This window comes from Panthera leo, chromosome A1 (assembly GCF_018350215.1).
Source record: "Panthera leo isolate Ple1 chromosome A1, P.leo_Ple1_pat1.1, whole genome shotgun sequence".
Lineage (NCBI taxonomy): Eukaryota > Metazoa > Chordata > Mammalia > Carnivora > Felidae > Panthera > Panthera leo.
Window position 1 is genome coordinate 190,600,524 of NC_056679.1, and position 25,767 is coordinate 190,626,290.

At 39.0% G+C, this 25,767-nt stretch overlaps 1 protein-coding gene across 2 annotated transcripts in view; it reads right to left on the reverse strand.

Annotated features, from left to right (window-relative positions):
- The window catches only part of SGCD (sarcoglycan delta), a 938,027-nt gene that overhangs the window by 85,687 nt on the left and 826,573 nt on the right, over positions 1-25,767 (reverse strand). For both annotated transcript variants that reach the window (XM_042948464.1, XM_042948471.1), the window contains one exon: positions 15,422-15,494. In XM_042948464.1, the coding sequence (XP_042804398.1) occupies positions 15,422-15,494 (73 nt within the window). The remainder of the gene's footprint in view (positions 1-15,421; positions 15,495-25,767) is intronic.

The following is a 25,767-nucleotide window of genomic DNA, read 5'->3' on the forward strand; positions in this document are numbered from 1 at the left end:
ATTTGCTGTATGAGTGCTTAAAACATTCAGCTTTTCATGCATAACCACAACACTTAACCACTTCATCCTGTCTGTGTAGTGCAACCTCTCAGTTTCCCTCTCCTTAGGACAAGGTTTGCCTCTCTAATGCATGAATACAAATGGCAAATGGCTTTGCTCTAAGAAAATTTCCAAAGTTGGGTTAAAGTTCACTATTAATGTTTGTTACTTTGATTGCCTTACACTTTGTTTTATTGTTGTTTTGATTATATTGACTTGTATAAAATAGGCTAGGAACCCACTGCTGACCATTTTCTTTGAGAGGCAAATGACAGAGCAAAATTACCCCTATCACTGGGACAGGTCCTGTGGGCATAATCCAGAATGAGTAATGGTCTGTTGCTTCAACAACAAAGTCCTCAAAACTAACATCTGAGTCCCTACATTCTAGGTATGTGTGAAGTTGTTCGTATACATCATGCTATTTGGGTCTCACAAGCCTTTCTGAATTGGTGCTGTTCTCATCCCCCTGTTCACAAATGAGGCAGCTGGCATAGAAAGAGGTTTTAAAACCTTGTCCAGAGGCATATCCTAGCAGTGAAGGACAACACGGGGATCTAGGGTCTAGTAGTCAGGCTCTAGAATCTTCCCCTCACCTTTACTCTGTACTGCTGCCAGTGTGAGGGATTCTGCCCATAGACTAAAACCTCAAAATCTTACTGAGCTCTGAGAAAGTAACATTTTTCTTATGCCAAACATTAACCCCTCAGTCTCCTCATGGGTACCATGGGGGATGAAGCCAATCCCTCTTGTCCTACTTTAGGTTGTTTCTGAGGGAGTATTTATAAAAATGCTTTGAAATTTACAAAGCACCACAGGAATGTGAAGAATTTGAATTGTACTCCAAACACTCATAGTGCAAGCAAAAATAAAAAGGAATCAATCAATGTTGGTCACAGACTGTGTCCTTCAAGGTTACAGTCAAGATTAGCTCACTGAATGCTTTAAAAGGAATTTAAATGTAATGAGAGGACCCTGGTAACATCACATCCATGAGCAGTACTTTGAAGGCTGAGTCTTAGAATGTTGGTGTTAAAGCATATCTGAAAGGTCATTTAGTTAAAATCTTCCCATCTTTTGATGCATGACACATCTCTATAATAGTCTTGGTCTGGCAGCCCCCTGCTTATGTTGAGTCTCTCATGAGTATCAAGGGAGATAATTTACCACTGCAGACCATTAGAAACTGCTTCCTTATGTTGGGATTCCTCACTTTGGGTTCTATTGCCCTCACTCCTTAGACATCCCACATCATTAGAATAGCAAAATTCTCTTTTTGTAAGAATATCACACATTGTGCAGAGAGAGGAACATTGTGCCTTTACTTGTTCATTTGACTTAGTCACTGCATGACTCAAGATATAGTATTAGTATACGACAGGAGGCAAAACTCTCCATGCATCCTTCTTTAAGAACTGACTTCTAGCTTGAGAATCACTCAGTAATGTGCTGAATGTATCGTAATAGCTCCTAAAACATGGAGAGGGGGACGTGTCCAATTCATTATGGTTGTGTCTCACAAATGGTCCTCAAAGTATAGCTCAGTCATTTGTGGGGGTGGGTAATCAGAGGCCCAAGGCCTCCTGCTCTCCTTTTTAATCCCACATATCAAGCATATTTTCCATAGATATTTGCACTCAGAGGCTGAAGGGTATTTTCTTCATTTCCCAAAGAGATTTCCATGAGGACCACAGGGAGAACCATAAACTAACAGACAGATGCATCATGTTAAGAAGGGTGTCAACACTTCCCTTTAATCAGTACACAGTCAATATTCTCCATCATGAATAACTAATAAGTTTCTGAACTTCTTCCCTCAGATGTCATTGCAGAAATCTATCTGAGGAATGTCATCTGCACTTAATGAAGGGACAAGCATTATAATTAAGTTTGAAGCTATTTCTTCAGCATGAAGCTGCCACGAAGTGTGAAATGACTATAATTCACATTTTTAAGCCCCGGAATTTATTAGCATCAATGTTCTATTCAAGGTTAGGAGTATGGTGCCTGTACAGTCACAGGATTCAAATGGCTCTGTGCTGTTATTCTGGAGTGAGTATGCCTGAGCTCAGATGTCAGGCAAGGAAAATAATCATTAATGACTCAGGTTTTATTTTTTGGAAAAAAAAAATCTCAAAGACCTGGAAACTCATTTCCCTTTGTGAATAGGAAGGGACAATGACATGCAAAACTGGGCAAAAGGGGACTTCGCATTCCTCTAGGAACGATAATAACCATGGTTGAGAAAATGGAGAGAAACTACAGGCCAGAGGCTTCCAGTTAAGCATGGCTCTGCCGGAGTGTGACGACTCTACAACCAGGGTGAAAACAGAATCAAAAGTTTTGACACTGCTTGTAAGAGAAAGAAGACTGAATTATTCTCTTTTGGAAATGACTTCATGTGGACAGAAGAAACAAAAGCATGGGATAATAAGTGCTTAGAAAATCCAGGAGACTCTGATGGGCTCTCCTTTACAAACAAATGTGAAGGAGGCAACTACTCATGTTTGTGCTGATTGAGCACATACCTTTGGAGAGGATACATTTGTAATGATCCATCTAACCTAAACCCCTTTGTGAGTGTGGGCAACGGCAAACATGGAAGACATCTCAGCCAGTGACTCCAAAAAGGAAGAAATGTAGGGGCTTTTGTGTGTCTGTAACAGGTAGGTCATATGAGCCAGGGGTGTGCCCCAAGGGGTTTCCTTAGGAAGTGCGATTTAAGCTGAGAGTTGAAACATGATTATGTAGACAGAGAGTACAGAAGAATGTTTCAAGGCAAGGGAATAACAAAGCTCTAAGGGAAGGCACCAAGGTACAGCAGAGGAAACAAAGAGAAGGTACAAGTGCTGAAGTCACATGGAGTTCTGACTGAGCTCAACAAAGGTCTACCTTTGTTCCTTCTGAAATGCCAATGCAATAACTGTAAAATGACCCCCCCAAAAGGCACACACCCACAATGAAAAGAGAAGCAGCGCGGGTAGAAGAAAGGTATTGATCAAGTTTTGGAAGTTGAAAAGCAAACAGAGGTGACGTCACTAGCAGATGACAGAAAACTGAAAGCTAAGAGCCTGTGGGTTTGGGGAAGACCTAGCCAAAAGTAAATTCAGGCTGCATAATCCCTGCAAGGCGCAGGCATGGAAACATGCCGGCATCACTGTGACTGATAGTCTGGTGGGACTGTTTTCAGGAAGGCTGGTTGAGGTCTCCATGGGAAACTCTCAGACTAGATGTCTCTCCACTGTACATACCCAGGGGACCAGGCCACCTTTACCATTATGGACTAAATGTGCCCCCCACCGCATTTCCTGCCAAATTCACATGGTGAAACACTAATCCTCAATGTGATGGTTACAGGAAGTGGGGCTCGAGGGAGGTGATTAGGGGAAGCCGTCACAAATGAGATTAGTGCCCTTAGAGACCCCAGAGCTCCCTAGCCACTTCTGCCATATGAGCACACAACAAGAAGATGGCTGTCTATGAACCAGGAAGCAAGCCCTCAGCAGGAACATGCCAGCACCTTGATCTTGGATTTCCCAGCCTCCAGAACTCTAAAAAATATTTTTGTTGTTTATAAGCTATACAGTCTATGATATTCTATTATAGCAGTCCAAATGGACTAGGACACTCACTATGGAAGACTTGAATTCTGTGAGACAAGGACAGCTAAGGCAGTGCTATACTGAAAACAGGGAATTAAGTGAAAATCTACATGTTGAAGAATGACACCTTGTAGGCTCCACCTGAACACGAGCTTCATTCCCAGCAAGGAATTAGGACACTAATCAGTGGCCTGGGGAAACTGACCAGCCCAAGAGAAAAAAGGCATATAGAGTCTCATATTTGGAGTCACCCACCTAAAAATCCCAGCCTGACCATGCTACTTACTTCGAAGCCCAACATCCAACAAGCTCCATTCATGCACACAAAACTTCCCAAAAGATTCTTAGTGCTTCATGCTAAAACATAAACAGACATCTGAGAATCACCAGCCATTTGAAAAAGTCCCAATCAAAAAGCCAGTGACCTGAAACATAATTTTAAAAAGTAAGAACGGGAGAAATTTGAAATGATCACTAATATCATCAAAGAATAAAGAGACGATAATACACCTGCAAAATTAATACAGGGTGCTACAGAAGGGAACAGCTATAGAGTAAAATATGTTTAGAAACTGAAATGTGAGCACAGGAATTAAAAGTTCAGTGGGAGGAACAGGCAATGGAGAGGAGGAGAACAGAGAGAGAAACAAAATGTGGAATTTGAGAAATTTAACAGAAGACCATAGGGGAAGGGAAGGAAAGATAAGTTACACATAGAGGGAGGCAAACCATAAGAGACTCTTAAATACAGAGAACAAGCTGATGGGGGTGGGGTTGGGGGGAGTGGGGAAAATGGGTGGTGGGCATTGAGGAGGGCACTTGTTGGGATGAGCAATGGGTGTTGTATGTAAATGATGAATCATGGGAATCTACTCCCGAAGCCAAGAGCACACTGTATACACTGTGTGCTAGCTAACTTGACAACAAATTATTTAAAAAAAAAAAAAAAGAAAGAAAATAGTGGAAGGGGGGTAAGGGTGATCAGAGACAAGAAGCCAGGACATCACCCAGGGCCAGATCAACTACTTGAAGGTTACTTGTGAGTACTCTGGTTTTGAAATTTTATCTTCAAGTCAGTGGGAGCCACCAAAGGATAGCAAACAAGGGATTGACATTTGACCCAAGTTGGCACATAGTCCCTGGCCAGGAAATCCAGTGAGTTTATAGAATTCTCTCTGAGATCGGATGGTCTTGATCTCATTTATATTATATTCTAACAATCCATGGAAAATTCTGGAGTAAGAAACAAAATGACATCCATTGGCTGATTTTTTTTTCTTTTTATGATTCACTTCTAGTTCTCAACTTATTTCAGGTAAAAAACTGTTGTCAGCTTGTTCCTTTCAACTCCCATTACTCTTTGTTTTGAAAAGGTTATAATTGGAATAAAACAAGGCTGGCTTTGAGCCAAAATCATGAAGGGTGTAATTAAGCCAGATTTTCTGTCTATGCACCCAGCAGAGCCATCCTACTGAGGGGGAACAAAACGGAGAATCACAAAGCAATTGTGTGTTTTTCAAGAATAATAGAACAATCTACCCCACACACTTTACATAATAAATGGCAGCTGCTGACATTTTAATCAAGATAAAAACAATAATAAAGTCACAATGCTCCTTTTGAGGCAGAAGGTAGTCCCAACTCAGGAATTTTGGCAAACCTATACTCATGCCCATTCTGTTCTAAAAGGCTGAGAGGTTAGCACTTAATTTAGGATCTCATACCTGCCCTGACAACATGGACGAAAGTGCCATTTCAAACCGCAACCCCCCCCAATCATGAGTTAATCTTCTGAGTAATTTTTTCACATTTTGAACTCTTACATTAAAAATTAATTTAAAAGATATAATTTTAATTCTTAAGTAAAAGCCACTTGTCCTGGATAATGATAATCATGTATCACATTGCCTTTCTTGGGTTCAGATGAAAATGGGCCAGCCATTAAGGGACAACCACATAGGTACTAAGGTGCCTCATTTCACATGGTTGATGGTTTTAGCTGTCAGAGATAGTCGAGTAATCATTTTGAGAGACACATGTAAATGTTTTGGTTATTAAGGCATTTCCTCCAGTATTTTGTTGGTTTAAGAGTTTATAAATCTAGGAGCATTTTGGGGAGTATGAGTGTCAATCAATGCCAGTTCAAGACTTACAGAGAAACTAAATCACTAATAGCAGGTGCCGGTGATGGATTCTGAAAGCATTTTTTTTTTCCTTTTGATCATACCCGGTGTTCCCTACAAGACACACAGGGGAAGACTCATGGCTTCTGAAGCCTGATGGTCAGCTCAGATATTGTGACTGACATAATACCTTGTATTGCAGGCTGCCCAATTTACAAACTGTGTTCATCAGTGATAGCAAATGGCATTTCTTTGTTGTTCTTACTTGACTTAATTGTTCTCTCAAATTTATCCTTATGGATTGTTAGAAAAAAATTACACTTCTTGTGGCATCTTCTCTGTGATTACAAAGTATTCTTTCCCATTAGGATAAATAATTAATCTTTCAATTTTCTTCTCCCACTTTATATCATAATGGATATGGGGAGGATGGGGCTTATGTGACCTTGTGGTAACAGGAACAAAGACAGTTCAGATTCCATAAGATGTTGTCCTGATTGACATCAGGTTAGCAGCCCACACTTAAGTTCTCACGGGGTGAATTCTGGTTACTGCTCACTGGGCTCATTTAATGCTCGCTGAGTGAAGTCTGAATGGTGTTTGCAGGCCCTGAGGCCTGGGTAGGTTTTCCACTGTACCACCAAATCGGACTGTCTGCTTTGGAGCCCACAGACCCACTGCAGGGAAGCTGCCCAGGAGCCCACTAGTCTGCCCCATCAGTCATCAATCTGCCGGGCTCAACAGGATACCACGTGGATTCCTTCCTGCCCTGGCATTGCCAACCCCCAGGAGCTGAAGGAGATTTGAGAGTGCTGACCCAAGTCCCCTCTTCCTCTCTAGCCACATGACAATCCAGAGGGTTGTGAGACCAACCAGCTCTATAAGCTGGTTTCCTCCTAGAGTCCCAAATGAAAATGCACAATGACCCTCTGCTTCTGACTTTCCTTGAAATCTAATTGGTTTCCCCTTTCCATGAATCAGAGAACAAAGGTCAACAGGCTGTAGTATATTTTACCACTTGCTTTCCCTACATTTCCTATCTTCTTACTACATTTCACCAGAGATCAGAAAAGATGGATTTTCCATTTCCTCTTCCTGAGTGGGAATTCCTCTATGCCGTAGACTCCGTTTCCCCCATGATGTTATCTTCCATTTATCCTTCCTTGGCCTCCAATGGTAGAATTATACTGTACAGAGGAGATGTCGGCAGATCACAAAGGTTTGGTAGCTTTAAAATATAATCTCTATCATATTTGTAAAACAAAAAAGCCTTAGATAAATATGGCAAAGGGAAAGATGGAAATACCTCAAATATGGCAGGATCCCTTTACCTTTACCCCTTTGTTTCTCCTATATACTTAGAGAACCATGGTGAAAAGGGCACCTAGAGAAAAGGTTGGGGATAAGGGAACAAAATAAATAGGTAGATAAATCCAAACTCTGTTTTGGTATTAATGAAAAAAGGGGAGGGGGGGATGATAGGATTCTGGAATGCAGGAAGAAGGGAAGGAGGGAGAAAAGGGACATATATGGTCTTGAAAGATGGACAAGATGTATTACTTTGGGTTTTCAGACAGGTTTGCAACCTTAAAGTGGACTTCTTTAAGCTCTTGCCTGTGGCTTTCAGATGTTCATTTTTTCTGGGTGGGCACTGTAGGTTGGTGAAAAATTGTGATACAGTCCCTAGCATCTTAGGGAAAATGAGAAAATGGAGCCTCCGCAATTATATGCTAATATTATTACATGCATGCAGTTTATGGGGCTTTCATTCTAAGGCTATGTCTTAGTCAACAGTAGATGTAGATACACAAAAGCTTTTTGGTTTTGTCCTTTATTGAAAAAGAACTATTAGTCACCCAGGTTTCATAGAAACTTTTTACTGGTTGATGAAATTTAAAACTTTAGGGACTCGTGTCTGAGGGCTGGAGCCCCATGAAAATGAGCTGCTTGCTCCTCCCAGTAGCTAACATTTGTTGAATTAATGTTCACTGAGCTTTTCCCATGTTCTAGGCACTGGGTGAGGATAGCTTAGGAGACTTGTCCAAGTTCACAAAGAAGATAGGATTTGGGGCCAAACTCAAACACAATGCAGGATACCTTCAAAGCATGACTCTTGACCAACATGAACATTGTGTCATGATCCTTCTGTTTTGTAAGGCTTGTGAGTATCTATGACATTATCTGGCCATTGTACATTTTCATTTCTCCTTTGAATCACTTCAGTATTCATGATCTGTGATCAGACAATTGTGAATTTCATATGTGCAAAATAAAACTGAAAAACCTAGTCTAAGTACATGGAATTGGAAGTTAGAGGAGAGGGAAGATAAACAAAATTACAGAACATGTCTGCAAAATGTTTAAAAAGGAGAACATTTAAGGATTTCTCTTACAATGGTATTCCCCCATATACCATGCACCCATAGCTATAAGAAGCATAATATATAGCCTCTCCCTCCTCTCTCTACCTGCATATATATATATAAAATACATATGTATGTGTATATGTATATATGCATATATGTAAAAATGTCATATGTGTATAAAATGATATATATCCATGTATATATAATATATATATTACACATATCATTAAAAATGTGACCACCTATCCAGTATTTTTGCTATTTTGACTTTTGAGGTGGACACGGGAAGGGAGAAGTATTACTAAGTCTCTAATTAATAGAACTCTGATGCTTTAACAGACTGTTCCGGTGGCTTACATTTATAAACCGCTGCCAGTCAAATAAACATTTAGTTGGCTACAGCCGTTTTAAAATAAAATTAAAGAAATAAATTCATTTTTTGTCAACTTGGAAGTGTCTAATTCTTGTTTTCTTATGATATACACAGACTTTAAATCTCAAACGTTCCCAAAGGAGTTTAGATTAGTATCTATCCATTAAAAAAAGATCCTACAGAATACTCAAGTGCATATTGGGAGTAACAGATGCATCTTTCTGCTTTATTATTAAAAGTCTGGTAATGCTGTGGGGAAAAAAACACAGTAGCAAAGAAATGCCTTGTTTATTTGAAGAGGCAGAATGGGTTTGATAGTAATGACTCTTACAGTTCTGAATTATGTACTAAACTCTGAAACTTGTAACAATCCTTAAAGTCCTCTGTGATCATATTTGAGATTGCCTTCACAATTTATTAAATAACACAATGGTCATAAGGAAATTATAGCACCTCATTTTTAGAAATGACACGGTAATATTCTTGGGAGCTACAGAAATACATTGGCCTATTTGCCTTTACATTAAGTGGACCTAGAGAACCATGCTTTTTAAATTCTGAGGCCCACTTACCGGCTTTTTCTTTCATCTTGCGACTAAAATATCCCGTACCTAACCCTCTCAGGTAGAATTCTCTGTGTCATTCTCTGTGTGTCCTCTGACTTTGTTCATATATCTAGTCCATCACTTATCATTCTACCTTATATTTGGGTTGCATGTCTATCTTATTCTCCTTAACTATAAATTATTTGAGTACTCATTTATCTCTTTATTCCAAATATTTAGCACATGCCTTGACTCCTAGTGTCCAAAAAAAAAACAAAACAAAACAAAAAACAAAACAAAACAAAACAAACAAAAAAAAACTGGCCAAGAGTGACTGACCTATGATGAAATGGAAATCAGGTCACCACCCTTATCATAACTGTATGTAGAGTAAGACCACATCCGCACATTAGTTGATGAAAAATTCTTTTGTAAAGATCTTTTGGTTTCTTGCTGTTTTTTGGTCCCTTCCAAGCTTTTAGTGATATCCAGAGGAACAGAATTGGCTATATATGTTTAGTGGTCTAGGTAACCTTCTCCTATGTTTTACATTTGCCCTGGCATATGTCTGGGAAATAAGATCTCACAGTCTATTTCCTGTTCCTGTAGGATCAGAATCTTACAGAGAGCTTCATAGTTGAAAAGAATCCTTAGAGCAAGGTAGACCTTCAAAGGTAGCTTCTGTTCTTACAGAAAATACATATGCAAAACTAAATGGCCTATTTCCTGTCTCAGATCATGCACAGCCTGAGATCAGGGAACTTTCCAATTGTCTTTATACACAGACACCAGGAAAAAAGATAATGAACAAGTGAACATTTAATATAGTCAGATTATGAATTTCAGATCGTGAATTTATTAAAATCCAGTTTCTGTTCCAAGTTAGTTTTTCTTATTTCAAGAGATAGGCATAGTGACTGGTAGATTTTTTTCAGTAGAGTCTTGAATCTAGAGCAACATGTCATTATTTCAGAATTGTCCTTCAGGGGCAAAGTCAACAAACCACCCAACTTGGATATTGGGCTCAGACCTTGCTAACCCTCATTATTTGTCTGGAGAGAAGCAACCCTCTTTTGTGATTTTTCAACTCAACTCTGGATTATTTACAAACATCTTAAGTGAACACTGTGAATACAGTAACGATAGTAACTCTGAAAAAGAAAGCAGTCAACCGAAACTCTAGCAGAGGAAGCTACTACTTTTTGAGCCGAGGATTGAGATCTTCTAGGAAGATGTGCTGGAGGCCTAACATCTGCCTCTCATTAACAAGCAAACAAACAACAATAAAAGAACAAAAAAAACCTTCAAAATCCAAACTGATGTTGGAGGAAACAAGTTATACCAACAGACAAGGTCTCTAAAATAGATGCTATTTTCCCACGTTTGATATTTGGGGTAAGTGAAGGACATGGATGGATATTTAAATTTTGCTTGTTCAGTTCAGAAGATGGTGTATGGAAAAATAACCTGTAGTTTTTTTAACTCAGTTCCCACTGACAAGTAAGGCAAAGAAAATCTGGGTATAGAACATTATTTAAAAAAACAACTCTCTACTCATCATCAGGGAAATACAAATCAAAACCACAATGAGATACTTACTACCTTACACCTGTCAGAATGACTAACATTAACAACTCAGGCAACAACAGATGTTGGCAAGGATGTGGAGAAAGAGGATCTCTTTTGCACTGTTGGTGGGAATGCAAGCTGGTGCAGCCACTCTGGAGAACAATATGGAGGTTCCTCAAGAAACTAAAAATAGAACTACCCTATGACCCAGCAATTGCACTACTAGGTATTTATCCAAAGGATACAGGTGTGCTGTTTCGAAGGGACACATGCACCCCCATGTTTATAGCAGCACTCTCAACAATAACCAAAGTATGGAAAGAGCCCAAATGTCCATCGATGGATGAATGGATAAAGAAGATGTGGTATATATACATACAATGGAGTATTACTCAGCAATCAAAAAGAATGAAATCTTGCCACTTGCAACTACATGGATGGAACTGGAGGGTATGATGCTAAGTGAAATTAGTCAGAGAGACAAATATCATGACTTCACTCATATGAGGACTTTAAGATGCAAAACAGATGAACATAAGGGAAGGGAAGCAAAAATAATATAAAAATAAGGGGGGGGGGACAAAACAGAAGAGACTCATAAATATGGAGAACAAACTGAGCGTTATGGGAGGAGTTGTGGGAGGGGGGATGGACTAAATGGGTAAGGGGCACTAAGGAATCTACTCCTGAAATCATTGTTGCACTATATGCTAACTCATTTGGATGTAAATTTTAAAAAATAAAAAATAAAACAAGTTAAAGTAAAAAAAAATTAAAAAAAACAACTCTCATTAAAAACATTCTAACAACTGCAGTGGGAGTTTTAAAGATGCATTAATTCACGTATAAACAAATAGTTTTTCTGTTAAACTCTTCTTTACATATTTTTTGGATCTGTAATGCATTCAGGTGATTGCACGTTTTTAAGCAAATCTTACATAAAATTAAGATATTTTATGGGGCTACAATGTTAATTTTTTAGTTTTGATAAATATACCGTGGATATGTAAGATGTTAACATCAGAAATACCAGGTAAAGGGTATAGAGGGATAATCTGCAGGAATATTGCAACTCTTCTTTTTTTTTTTTTGCAAAGGTTTATTTACTTGTTTATTTATTTATTTAGGCAGAGAGAGTGAGAGAGTGAGAAAGAGAGAGAGAAGGAGAGAGAGAAAGAAAGAAAGAGAGAGAGAGAGAGAAAGAAAGAAAGAGAGAAAGAGAGAGAGAAGGAGAGAGAGAGAGAGAGAGAATATATGAATCTGACTTGGGACTCCATCTACAAACCACAAGATGATGACCTGAGCCAAAATCAAGAGTCCAATTCTTAACCACTGAGCCACTGAGGTCCCCTGCAACTATTCTGTTAATCTAAAATTACTTTATAATAAAAAGTAAAATAATATAAGGGGATTAGCTGTTTGGAGCCTGAAGAGACCTGGCTTTTCATAGATATCAGGGCTCCAGGATTAGCTCAAGGCTATATAGTGTGTTTGCTGTAGGTATCTGACCCCCAGCTCGATATTCTTCCCCTCAGTTGTGTTGCTCCTGAGGAGTGGACCAATTCTGCTTCACCTGAACAGCTCACTCAGTGCTATCTGCTGGCACAAATCCAGGGATCTTCCTTAGGTTATTCTACTTTCCTAAGATGAGAAGACATCCCAGCACAAATGCACTGGATCAGTAAAACTGATCCAACTGTAAAGCCAGAGGCCAGAAGACTTAGTCACCAAGTTCATTACCTATTTACTCAATATTCAAGGTCAATACCGTTCAATAGCACAGAGTAAAGTGTAGTACCATTAGATGACAAAGGTGAAACATCCACAGAAGCACTGGTCTGGGCTAATATATCAGCTACATTTCATTATCTTTCAATTGGTCAGAGATTCTCCTACAAAGTGCCATTAAAATAAAAAAAAAAAATCATAAGGATGAAGGAGCTAATTATCACATTCTAGGCCCTGACTCCATTCAGGCTATCAACCATCAACACAATTTGAATAGGGGCAAACATTCTACATTCCAGTTGTAGAATGACGTATGAAAGTCTTTTTATGTGTCCTGCAAGAAAATTTTATTTCTTGTTTCTGTAGGATATGCTTACAACTTTAAAATAAACAATGGGAAGGTAGCAATGAGCAGAAGTCCTTATTTTGTTGCACTTTGACTCAGGAGATTCACTTGTAAATTTTGGAGATTTAATTTTTTTAAGGCAAGGTCCCAGGGTTTTCCACTGGTGTCAACAGAGGACCATAGTCTACAACCTTATATGAGCAATTACTGTGCTCTAAAGTTTTCAGAATATGGATCTCTAAAGTGCGCTGATGCTTGGATAATTTGTCTTTTTATTTGATGTGGGCTGGGTTTGTTTTTAACCACGTAAGATTTTTTTTTCTATTAAAAAATTATTTTTGCATTTATTTATTTTTGAGACACAGAGAGAGACAGAGTATGAGTGGGAAGGGGCAGAGAGAGAGGGAGACACAGAATCTGAAGCAGGCTCCAGTCTCTGAGCCGCCAGCACAGAGCCCAACACGGGGTTCGAACTGAGGAGCTGTGGGATCATGACCTGAGCTGAAGTCGGATGCTTAACTGACTGAGCCACTCAGGCACCCTTATTTTTCTATTTAAAGCAAAGTTAGCCTAAATTTTTGACTCTCATATTTTCCATGCCTTCCAGGTAATGGAGCACTTGTTCCATGGGGGAGGGGAGGAATTACTGGGTCATATTTAGAGGTCAACTTCTTCTAGACAGCACCTTTCTTTGGACTGATCAGCACTAATTACTGACCAGTTGTGTTAAAAAATAACTCTGTTCCTTAAGAGGTCTGTGAAAAGAAAGGGAAACAGGTCACACATTAGCTTGTCTCAAAAAAGAGCTCTTATATCACAGACACGAGGATTCGCTGCACTCTCAGAGAATGAGCTTGCTCTCAGAGTCCTGAAATACAGGTTTCTTTGGGTGGATTTGCTGAAAAGATTCCTGCTTAGTACCTAAGATGAAACAAAGGATCTAGCTGACGGTCAGGTAACTTCTGTCAGGAAGAAGCCCTGAGATGGAAGCAACTATTCAAGGAAAAAATAAAACCTTGCAATGTAGCATATAATATTAAAAATACAGCCCATGGTATACGGGATTTGGAGAAGTAAATGTTCTCTTTCTTCACCAACTATCCTCTTCCTTTGGCCCAATTTATTTCCCTATAGTCATAAAGCCTTACAAGCTTTGCAAGAATGCTAGGCATTTTGTAATGAGGAGATATATTCTCCACTTACTGAGAATGTGTTTCTGTTCAGGGAAATCCAAACGCCAACATGGCTGTTGCCATTTTAGCAAGACATAGATCTCGGGGCTGCATCTTGAAAAAGTAGATATGGCTTGTGTGATACAAACACATTTGCTTATGTTTGATGTCTACTATTAAATATTCAACATTATTTATGATGATTTATGTTAGAAGAACTACAAGAAATGAAGAAATCCAGCATTCACTGAATTCTTCATGGCTGTAAATGAGGTAGGGAAGCAGTAGAGACTCCATTTTAGAAAGGCTCCATCTCTGCTGTTTTTCTACTAGACCCCATTTCTGAATAAGCCAAAGGAGCTATGTTCCCACTTCCAAGGGGGAGCAAGAAAGTTAATCTGAATTTTGTTCTAGGTCCCAAACATCTGATAACATCTAAGAAGAGCCAAAACCCAAACATGTTCCAGGACATTATCTTCCAACAAACCACAGCCTACACTGGCATCAACACCCCCTACCTTCAGTGATTTATGGAATAACAGCTATTGGTCACCCGACACTTGCAGTTGATCAGACCCTACCCTGGATTCCTGGAGAAACACAAACCTCAGGCCCCTTTCCCGTATAAAACCCTAATCCCAAGCGATGCTGAAACTCATTCTCCTTTCCTTTCTGAGTCTCCCAGACACTCCATCTGCTATTTTCTGTCTGTCACTCATGCTATTCAATAAATTCTGCTTTCACTTTCTCCAGATTATATTTGATTTCTTCCTGCATGAAGCCCAGGACCCTCTTACTGGTCCTGCGGGAGACCCCTCTGGGTCCCAGCCTGCCTATATCATAAGTACATGGTAAAAATTATAGTTATATTTGTGTCAACATACCACTTTTTATGGGTTCCTTTTTGGAGCCAGGGATGGTCCTTTGGTGGCTGTAATGGTTTTTAGGTTATATCTATCTCTGTTTGTCTGTTTATCTATAGGTATATCTATTGTTCTTTTTTGTTTCCTTAGTTGTTGGTGGTAAATATACAGGATCTCAGAGTCTTTTTCTGCTAAAGGCAGCACAATTATAGATATTTGAAGATTAACACCAGTACAGGGAATATCCACAGAAAGTAGTTCTAGTACCATAACACTCCAAGTAATGGAGAGATTATTACATACAAACAAAAATCTGTATCATATTAGAGTCCAGTTTCTTTCAGATACCACTTTTCTTTGGGCTGATCAGCACCAATTACTGACTAGTGCTGTAACTGGTTAGGTTTTTTGGTCCCACAAAATACAGCAGGAAACAGGCAGTGCAAATGAATGAATCCTGCATCTCCTAATTACAAGGCTGGCAACCTCTTCCTCCAAACCCTCAATCTTCTTAAGTTCTCAGAGAAAATTTTCCCTTGGCTGTAGCTTATCTTCTTGTCCTTTCTAATCTCTCCCAGTTTGTATATTCATGTTGTGACGCTGTTACATTCCTTATAGTCAAAATGGATCATCAGCCAGTTTCTCAGACAAAGGAAACAGCCACTAATCAATGCAAAGCATAGTCAGAAATTTACCTTAGTTCCTTGAAGGGGTCTGCCCTGACATTAGGTGTCTCTATAGATTTAGGGAACACTGTGCCCTCCGCTCCTGTAAACAAAAGAAAAAAGCAAACAGAGGTTGGAGACTTTGCATGTCACCTGGGGACACGATCAGCACAATGAGTGGAGCTAAATGTAGTGAATCCTTCACACAACCCAAAGCACACATTTTGCCATTGGCTTTAGCTTCCTACCTTTGGGGGAGGGGGGGGGGGCACTGAATCAAATCATGCAAACAGCCTGTGAAAAAACAAGGAGCTTCTTTTGAAAGTGTTCTTGCTGAGATCAGAGTGAGGCCATGAGGCAAATACAATGTTAACATTAAAAAAAAAAAAAAAAAAAAAGCCTAGAAATGGCACAGTCTAACTCTTGTCTCTCATCAACTATTAATAGTTACCCAACTGGAAATGTTTTGAAAAACAGCAGCTGAAGCCCTCTTATTTCAGTGTGGGGCACAAATCATAGAACACATACAACATCTCAGCAGTGGGTGGATGGTGGAGAACACTGTAACACTGTAAACTATTCACCTAATAAAATCCAGCAAAAACATTTTTCCCTAAAGTTCTACACTATTATCTTGAAAAGTTAAACAAAACAGAACACTGTGAGAGATCATTTGAAGTTCAGTGCTTTCACACTTTGAGTATTATTCAACATTGATCCCCAACCCAATCTAGACAGTTAGCTCTTGACCTTGCTACAAGCTTTTATCTTTACAACTTGTTATCACCAGCTGAACCTTCCCAGCCATAGAGGTGGTGATTATCTGATTTGTCTGCTCCCAAAGTGTTTTTCAACTCATTTACACCTTAGTTTATCACAGACAATTGCACTGAATATTAGTTTTTCAATTAAACTTAGCTAGGCAGTATCCTGTACTCTGAAGTAAAGGTGTTGATTTTTATACATTTTTTGGTGTAGTTCTTTGAAGCCACAAAAAGGGGCAGAATAATACCTTGTATGCATGTGTGAATTTCTAGAATCCTCTTGCATTGCTATGATGTCTAGAATTCCTCCATTAACCACTGATATTACAAATCCAGATTTATCTTAGCTAAGTCTAGGAAAATGAAATGGTTTCTTGACTTTTGTAGCAACTGTAAAAATATTTAATCTTTTTGATACAAGTAAGACTACTGCAAGTAAAATCAGCAAACAATGCCTCAAATTTTAACATCATGGATGGTCACTAAAGTATCCTGGTAAATGATAACTATTAATCTGAGCTAGCATTTTGAGTGACTACTAAAAGCCAGATACCATCATGTACACATCATATGTACTAGCTCATTTATTGCCTGCAACCACCCTACCAACAGTTGCAGTAGGCAAAGAGACGTTTAGTGTGGGGACATTAAAGATCTTTTTCTGCCCATAAGACACTTTTGCCTTTCAAGACACCAACACACCACCTTTCAAATATATCAAAATGTACCCACAGTCTCAATTATATACAACATTTTTTAATGTAAATTTCCCAAGCATGTTGTTTTATTATGCATACACTATTTTGCCCTAGTGATTTAAACTTTATTATGTTCTTTATAAATGTGGCGGTTCATTTTATGTGTCAGCTTGACTTGGATCATGAGGTAATCAGATACTGAGCTAAACACAACATCTGGGTGTGAGGGTGTTTCCAGATGAGAGTAGAATCAAAGGACTTAGCAGAGCAGTGTGCCCTCCCCAGTGTGGGTGAGCATCAGCCAATCCTGTTGAGGGCCTGACTAGAAGGCGGAGGAAGGAAGAATTAGGTTCTTCCTGTCTAACTGCTTGAATTGGGATATCAGTCTTCTCCTGCCATCAGTGCTCCTTGTTCTCAGGCCTTAATACCCAGACTGGAATCTACACCATTGACTGCACTGGTTCTCAGTGAGCCTTGGGACTCATTCTGAATTATGTCATGAACTTTCCTGGGTCTCCATATTATAGACAGCAGATTGTGGGACTCCTTAGCTTCTATAATGACTTGAGCCAGTTTCTTATAATGACTTTCTTCCCATAGGTAGATCCATATTGGCTCTGTTTCTCTGAAGAATCCTGACTAACACAATAACTGAATAAGATTGGGCTGGATTATAGACTATAATGTGGCTTTTGTTACACATGTATTAAATTTTGTTTTGCAGAGCATACAATCCACATCTCCAAGATTTTTGTGATCCTTTGAAGAGCGCCTAGACGAAAGATACTGTAGAGGGTGCCTAGTAGGTAAAATAGGCCAGGAGAAATCACGGGACAATGAGTGACACATTGGGACGTGGCTCTAAAGTGTCTGACCCAAGAGCATGGCCTTAGTCACCTCTCAGTACCATCTCAAACCTGTTATTGAGCAATTCCCATCTGTCACTACTGCAGTTAACAGGGGCTTCCCTTGAAATCCCTTCCCTTTCTATTCCTTAGAGATGCTTAGTTCTGAGCCACTGGAACCTATTTTGTTGTTGTTGTTGTTGTTGTTTTTAATGATTAAAAGGAACAATTATACACCTGATTAAGGCTAGGAAAGTTATTTCTGTTTACATACACTGTGTTGACTCTTTAGTACCAGCTCATATCTCCCCTTCCTCTACTAAGAAAACTATGAAAACTGCATGAGAAAGAGCATTACCTCCCTTAAAATCAGCCCTAATTGTCTGACTTACCGATACAACAATTAGTACTGCTCATAGACAACCTTCATTATTTGAACTGGTATTACAATGCTGTGAGGCTTTGTGTTTCACTGATATCTCCTGTATCCTCCTATCGTTTTATAAGGCCCCTTGAAGCCCAAGAATACCTACTTCTTAGGACTATGCAAAATACATACATATATAAGGATATATACTACATTTATTCAGTTCAATTGTCCAAAAATGAAGAATGCCATTTTCTTAAAATGAACCTCAAAAGCATGCACTATTTTCTTTATTTTATTCAAGTTTTGTGCTGCGTCTGTTTCTCCATTTGTCAGATACACTGACCAAACCTCATTTGCCACTTCTTAACATCTGGCTGTACTAAGCTCAGGAAGGAAGTGCTGTACCACAGCCAGTGGCCCCTCGCTCTGCCACCCTTTTAAAGAAATTCCAAGGGGGATAAAAAAGGTTATATGAAGTCATCTAATACATTATGGGTGCTCACCATATGCTTGTGGAACAACCATGGTCTCTGAAGGTCACACACAGAATACAGACAGATTCAATTTTAGGTTCCCTAGGCTTCCACCGGATGCCTTATTGGGGTCCAATTTGGTACTACTTATTTCCAATTGGTACTAATACTCCTATGGCAGTACTAATTTACTGTCATAAAACTCCTCATGTATCACATTGCATTTTTAATGAATGTCCAAAATCCAACTCCTTTTAACTGTGCCTCTTAAAATAAAAGAGCTATGCTAAGAAGAGAATATTATTTGGGCTAAATACAAATATTGCTTTAAAATAAAATGAGATCAAAGGTCTGTAGTTTCTTCCCCAGACCAAGAAAACTAATTGTCCTACAAGACAAGTGGGGCTAAAAAAGAGGGGGCTCACAGTCACATGGCTAGTGAATGCCTGAGCTGAGATTCATATGCAGGCATCTGAACCAAGGCCCTACTTTTAGCCACTATACCCTAGTGTCTTGTTTTCTGAATGCCAGGAGAATGTGGCACCCATAAGGTGGCAAGACAGCAAAACCCAGGGGTCTAGGCTCTCATAGAGGATCTGGGTGGTTGACGGGCTCTGGATGTGGGGTCAAAGTGAAGGGCAAGACACTCACTAAGGCTCCTTTTGCTCCCACCATCCAACCAGATGCCCTCTGATTTTGTTTTTGATGCACTTTGCCACAGGGGCCCATACGTGCCATCCATACTGGAAAACAGACTCACAGATATGACTTCTCAGGGGAATGTACCAGAATTTCTCATTATCTGAGTGTCTTTGGGCATGAAACCCAATCTCTATCATGCTCAGTTTTCTTCTCTGAAAAGAAAGGATATTAATGGTAACTTTATCTCCTAGGGGTCTTGGAAGATTGAACGAGATCTTTGGCACATAGAAATCAGCAGATGATAGTCAATAAGATACTGCTTATAGTACTAAAATATTTATGAAACCTATTTTTTCCTCCCCTTATCCAGGTCCTCTATGACTCTTAAAAGTGACATTTTTAAAGCACATACTAGAAACTAGAAATTATGGAAATTGTTTTAATTTGATCATTATTATGAGGTAGAAACTATGCATGTCTGTTGCTACGGATGTGGAATCTGACACTCAGGGAAGTCAGGATATTTTCCTATGGTTGCACAGTGAAAAGGAGGTGTCAGAACCCGAACTCTCATCTTTTGGCCCTGGAACCAATGTCTGTGACTACTATTCTAGACTGTCTCTTTCATTATATTAAATCATTCTCTACTTGTTCAGCTTTTTATGAGATATGAACAAATCCCAATGTTTATACCCTCAAGTAACACTTGCTAAATCTCCCCTCACCTCTCTTCTGAAAACAATCCACATGCACAATGAGATGAGATATTAATACTTTTCAAAAACACCATTTATTTCCAAGTCCTATCAGGCTTCTGCTTTTAACACCATTTTTCACTCTTCTAGAAGCTGCAGAGTGGACAAACATCCATCAGGATGAATTCTCCCATCCCCTATCTGTTCTTAGATAATAAATTATTCTCGATTTTATTATTTCAAAAAGGTTTCTATTAAAGCCATACCTACTGATTCCCTCTTCTGACACAATATAATTTACTGGCAATAAATGTTCATAAACAGTTTGAGTGAAAAATCCATAAAGCCATTTCAGTTTTATTTTAAGTTCCATTAATGTCCCTCAAAAATGATTTCATCAATGTGTTTCCATTAGATGGTTCTCTGCCCAATAACTTAATTCCACACAATCAATTAGGAACTTATAAAGCATGTGACAGGATCTATCTAAAGTGTTTTGAATCACCATAAAGATTTAAAGATTAGCTCAGTGGTTCTTTTTTCCTTGCAGTACAGGTAGGGGGTAAACTTGTCAAAAAATCTCAAATCCCCTCCATTGCCATAGTAACAAAAAGCCAGCTTCTCCTCTCGGGAAAGCATACTCAACTTCAGAGGCTTTCCCCTCAAAGTGTCCCAGATGTCAAGAGACCTGAAATCCAGTCCTATCTCTGTGATCCTATGCAAATCAGAAGACCTCTCTGACCCTTGATTTCCCCAGATGTAAAACAAGGGATGGGATAAGAAGCGTCAGAGCTAAATAGTTTTCCCCTCAAATCAAATATTTCATCAGGTAACAATTTAAACAGATGATTGTCTTGGGCCACTTCCATTCCCTACCAGGAAAAAAAAAAAAAGAAAGAAACCTTGAAATATCCAAAGAAAAAATGCTAAAACTTTTCTGTGTTTAAGGAGGAATCAAATAATAGCAAACAGACTTTTGTCCAATTTCAAACTGCATTTAACTGGCAGAACTGCTCGCTAGAAAATAAATTTCATAAGAGATAAAACAGTAGATGGAAAAATTTATTATAGAGGAAGCTAACTGCAAAAACAAAACCCTGGTTCATAAGTCTTTAAACTCCAAAAAAATTGGGGAAAATTCAATTTTGTAAAAAATAAAAAACACTAAAGTGCCTAAACCTGCATATGTTAAATAAAGCCATGAACCAAATCCTGAAAGGCAGATTCACATCTGCAAAACACGCTACAAGAAAATTGGACTTGAGAGAAGCATTAGACACAAAGGAAGAAATACTATACTAGATGTTATAATAATAGGAGCCAGAAAAATTGGATGATGAATCAAATTTTTGTTGTACACGAAGAACTGATCTTTCAGAAGTAATTTCAAGGAAAACTTTCAAAAAGGTCAGAAATGGTTTAAGTGTGCTGTTTAGAACATTGATTAAGGAGTTAAGCTGGCTTAATGGAGTTTGCTCTGGTAATTCTTTCTTGATGTGCATGCATTAAGATTGGCAAAATTATGATTAATGCTTTTGTATTAATGAACATAGACTAAAACTCATCTTTGGGCTTGAATCATGGGGCCAAAATAGTCAAAATGCCGAGTCAAAATATCTAATCACCATTGTTTGAAGTCAAAACATTTTAAGTGTTCTAATCCGTGTTGCTTGGGTAGATATAACCTGAATGATAACCCTAAACAAGAACCATATTTTACTTGAAAAGGATATATTTTTATACCAATATTAGGTTATAAAATCGACAACGGATTTCAATCTAAAAAATGGTGATAAGAAAAATGGGAGAAGGAATGATTTAATCTCCTGAAATATCAGAGAACCGACAAACCAAAGACCTGATTTTTAGTGCTGCTCTTCTATGAGTTAGTTTATTATATGGCCTTTGGCAATTTGTTTTCTAGTCTTATTTCCCCATTTGTTATACAAAATGGGGGTGGAAGTTAGATGATCTATAAGGTTGTTTCCAGATCTGCTGTTTTACAATCCTCCAGATAACCTGGCTGGATAAACCCAATGGACCAGGAAAGGGACCAGAAAAGGAGGCTGGTAGGTTTGAAAAACCCGACATTCAACATGTTTTGAGCAGGAAGGTCTAGAAATGAGCCAAACAGACATGGAGTCCATAGTATAGGAGAGCACAATGTATTCCAGTAGTGTGTGCTATTAGTTTATTTATTTTTAAGTTTATTTATTTACTTTGAGAAAGAGTGATCATGTGGACTGGGGATGGGAAGAGAGAGAGGGAGAGAGACAGAGAATCCCAAGCAGGCTCCACACTGGTAGTGTGGAGCCCTATGCGGGGCTCATACCCGCAATCTGTGAGATCACAACCTGAGCTGAAATCTAGAGTTGGATGCTGAACCGACTGAGCTGCCCAGGCACCCCTGAATGCTATTTTCAAATAAAAATATCTAATAGTTACAAATAGTGATAAAGACTTGAAAGGAAAATAAAAAAAATGTCTTTGAAATACAACTTGGGGTCATAACTTGGTCTGGCAGATAAGTTTCCCTGAGAAAGTGAAATTCTGTTGGTATTTGTAAAGTGATTAGGAACAAACTAGTTAAGAGGGGGAAGTGGCAGTTGAAAAGATAATGAAAAAACATCAGGGTTGGGAAGTTGAAGTTATTAAAGATCTGTGTGGCCAGACTATTTTTTGCAAGGGTCAGCAGCATGGGATGAGACTGGAAAGGTGGGCTGATCTGGGTAATTCAGAACCTTATAGGTCACGGTGAAGGTTTTAAGCAGGGATCTGGCTCGATCCAACTGGCATTTTTCAAGATCACTGAGCCAACATGCTATCGTCTGCATGTTTGTATCCTCCTAAAACTCATACATTGAAACTCTAATCGTCATTGGAACCTCACCATGCTGGCACCCTGATCTCAGGCTCCCAGCCTCCAGAACAGTGAGAAATTCTTATTGATTAAGCTGTCCAGTCTATGGTATTCTGTTATAGCAGCAGCACCAGCAGCTGACTGAGGCACTGTATCATGGAAAAGACACTTGAAGAGGGTAAGGATAGATGCAGTGGGGCAGAGAGAGGGATGGTGGGAGGTTGAACCAGAGAATTGGCAGCACAGATGGAGAAAAGTGGATGGGTTTAGGAGATATTTAAGTGGAAAGCCAATGGGATCTGGTGAGGCACTGGACAAGACAGAGAACAATGGGTATCAGAGGGCCCAGGGGAAGAGCTGACATGGATGGTCAAAACCAGGTGATTAATACTCAAAGCCAGTGGTGCCCATGGCGACCTTCTACATCTCCAATGAAATCTAGTTTTTCATATTTGGATATTTTAATTACAACTAAAATTGCCTTTACTTAGTAAAAGAAGCTCTGAATCTGACTACGTTTTTCTTATGAAGGTGTAGGCAATGTGACAAGGAAACTTACAGTCTCCCAAAGTATTTATAAACAGGAAATATTTTTTTAAAAAAACTATGAACAGTATAGTAATTTCTTGAATAATGAACATTGTCTTCCTTGCAAGATAACTTTCTAGTTACTCCAAAATTGTAGCTAAGCACGTTTCACATTTCACATATCTGCTACTGTTTAAAAGCTTTCTAGATACAGGAGAAATGGTTTTTGCCTTGTAAGTCCAGGCTAGAGAACACAGTTACATTTTAATATTTAAATATTCCTTAGAGGCCTATTTTCCTGAATAGCAATCCCAATATCATGTTATCCATAAAAGTGTTTCGTGGGAGTGCTGATCACAGGAAATTCCTCAGAAACAGTAGTTTTCTATTTATTTCATAACAAGAATTTTTGGCTTTCTCCTAATGGTAATGCACAGTGAAAAATTCTTTTTAAGGAAGTGGGTTGGGTTATGTCTAATCTGGGATTTAAAATGAACTGAGTAATCAGTGAGATTGCAGAGTTTCCACGAATTTCAGGGCTAAGCACTTTGAAGGCGGCTGTCAGCTTCTGAAAACCTTCCCAACATGAGCAACAAACAGAAACTTTGAGTGGATAAAGTCACTTGAAGTAATTTAATCCCATTGTGTCTCTCTGGCTGCTGGTAGCATTTAATAAACTGCTCATGCAAAACATTTGTAGTCATTACAAGTCATTTCCAGGATACATACCAAATATTTTCTTTTCAGGAATTAGGGACAATTCTCCTGACCAAAATGTACAGATAATTAATTCATTCAACAAATATTTATGGAGGACCTATTCCATAAATGATTTTGGGGGGAAAACAGATTCAGGCTTTTCTTATTTATGAGATCACAAGTACAATTTTCAAAAAATATATAAAATCTCTAGCCATCCTAAGTGTTGTAACATTCATTGTCTAGCAACATTTAACAATTACCTACACTGTGGCCAGCACTGTATTAAGGCAATCCTGGCTATGAAGATCTAACGTCTGCCCTTATGAACTTTTATGGTGGCTAGACAGATACTGATTTTTATAATGACAATTATTGTAAATCATGTATTCTCAGTGGGGTCAATGTAGCGCCCAAGGGTACAAACACTGGTTCTCTTTTTCAAGTTTATTTATTTAGAGAGAGAGACAGTGAACATGTGCAAGTGGGGGACAGAAAGGGGGGAGAGGGAGACAGAAAATCCCAAGCAGGCTCTGTGCTGGAGCCCAGCTAGGGCTCTATCTCACAAACCATGAGATCAAGACCCGAGCCGAAAACAAGAGTCAGATGCTTAACTGAGTGAGCCACCCAGGTGCCCCCAAACACTGGTTCTTAAAGGCACAATAAATCTTTCTCTGCGCATAGATACACACACTGTGCATAACATGGCTTGCTGCTTTTAAGGAAGAGTAAGGAGAGGACTGTAGCTGGAGTGGAAAGAGCAAGACCGCCATAAGATTTCTGAGGCAGTCAGGGGCAAGGTCACGTAGGAGCATTTGGTCCATGTGCATGTTTGAGAATTTTATCCTAATAGGAAAAGGAAGCCATTGAAAGGCTATAGAGAGGAGAATGAGATGATCAGGTATGTTTTCTTAAATACTCTGGGGCAGATATTAAGGACTGTCGGCTGGTCACATTTTAAGCACAGTGCATCCCCTCTTGCATTTGTCTATGATACAGCCTGGAAACCCAAACTACTCAACTTCTCAGACTCCCTTTGCAGTGTTAGGTGGCTGTGTGATACAGCCTTGGCCAGGGAGATGTAGGAACAAGTGTCTGGGGAGATATTTTCTTCCCAAATTAAAAACAAACAAACAAACAAACAAACAAAAAAACCCAAAGCCTAACAAAGAAGGATTTTTGTTCTTTACTCTTCCCTTTCTGAAATAGAGAAGCAATGCTTTGAGGCACAGCAGCCCTATGAGACCATGTGAGTAAAAGCCATATTGCTAAAGGTGCGAAAGGAAGAAGGTTGAAGGAATTTGGTCTCTTTATAACATTGTTCTGCTATAAGCCTTGGACAGCATACATCCAGAATTATTATTATATAATAACAAATCCCCAACTTGTTTAAGCCACTACTGGTTAGGCTGTCTGTTATTTCCAACAAAATCGAATTCCAATAGTTACAGGATCTGACTATACTGTATAAAATGTAGTACAAGGGATCAAGAGCAAATGCATGCAAATCAGTTAGATGGCTATTTTAGTAGCCAGGTAAGAAATGATGGAGGCCTAGACTATGTAACCCATAGTGAAAAAAACGGGAAAGGTGAACGTGACAGGTACTGAAGAGGTAGAGTTGAAAGAACCTGGTAGTATGATATGAGGGGTAAAGGGGTAAGAAATGTTCAGGTTTGGGGGAAGAGCAAAAATTTAGTTTTGGCTATGATGAATTTAAGGTATCTGTGGGTTTTCCAAATTCAGATGTTTATGTAGGCAGCTGGATACAGAGGTATATTACTCAAGGCAGAGTTCTAAAC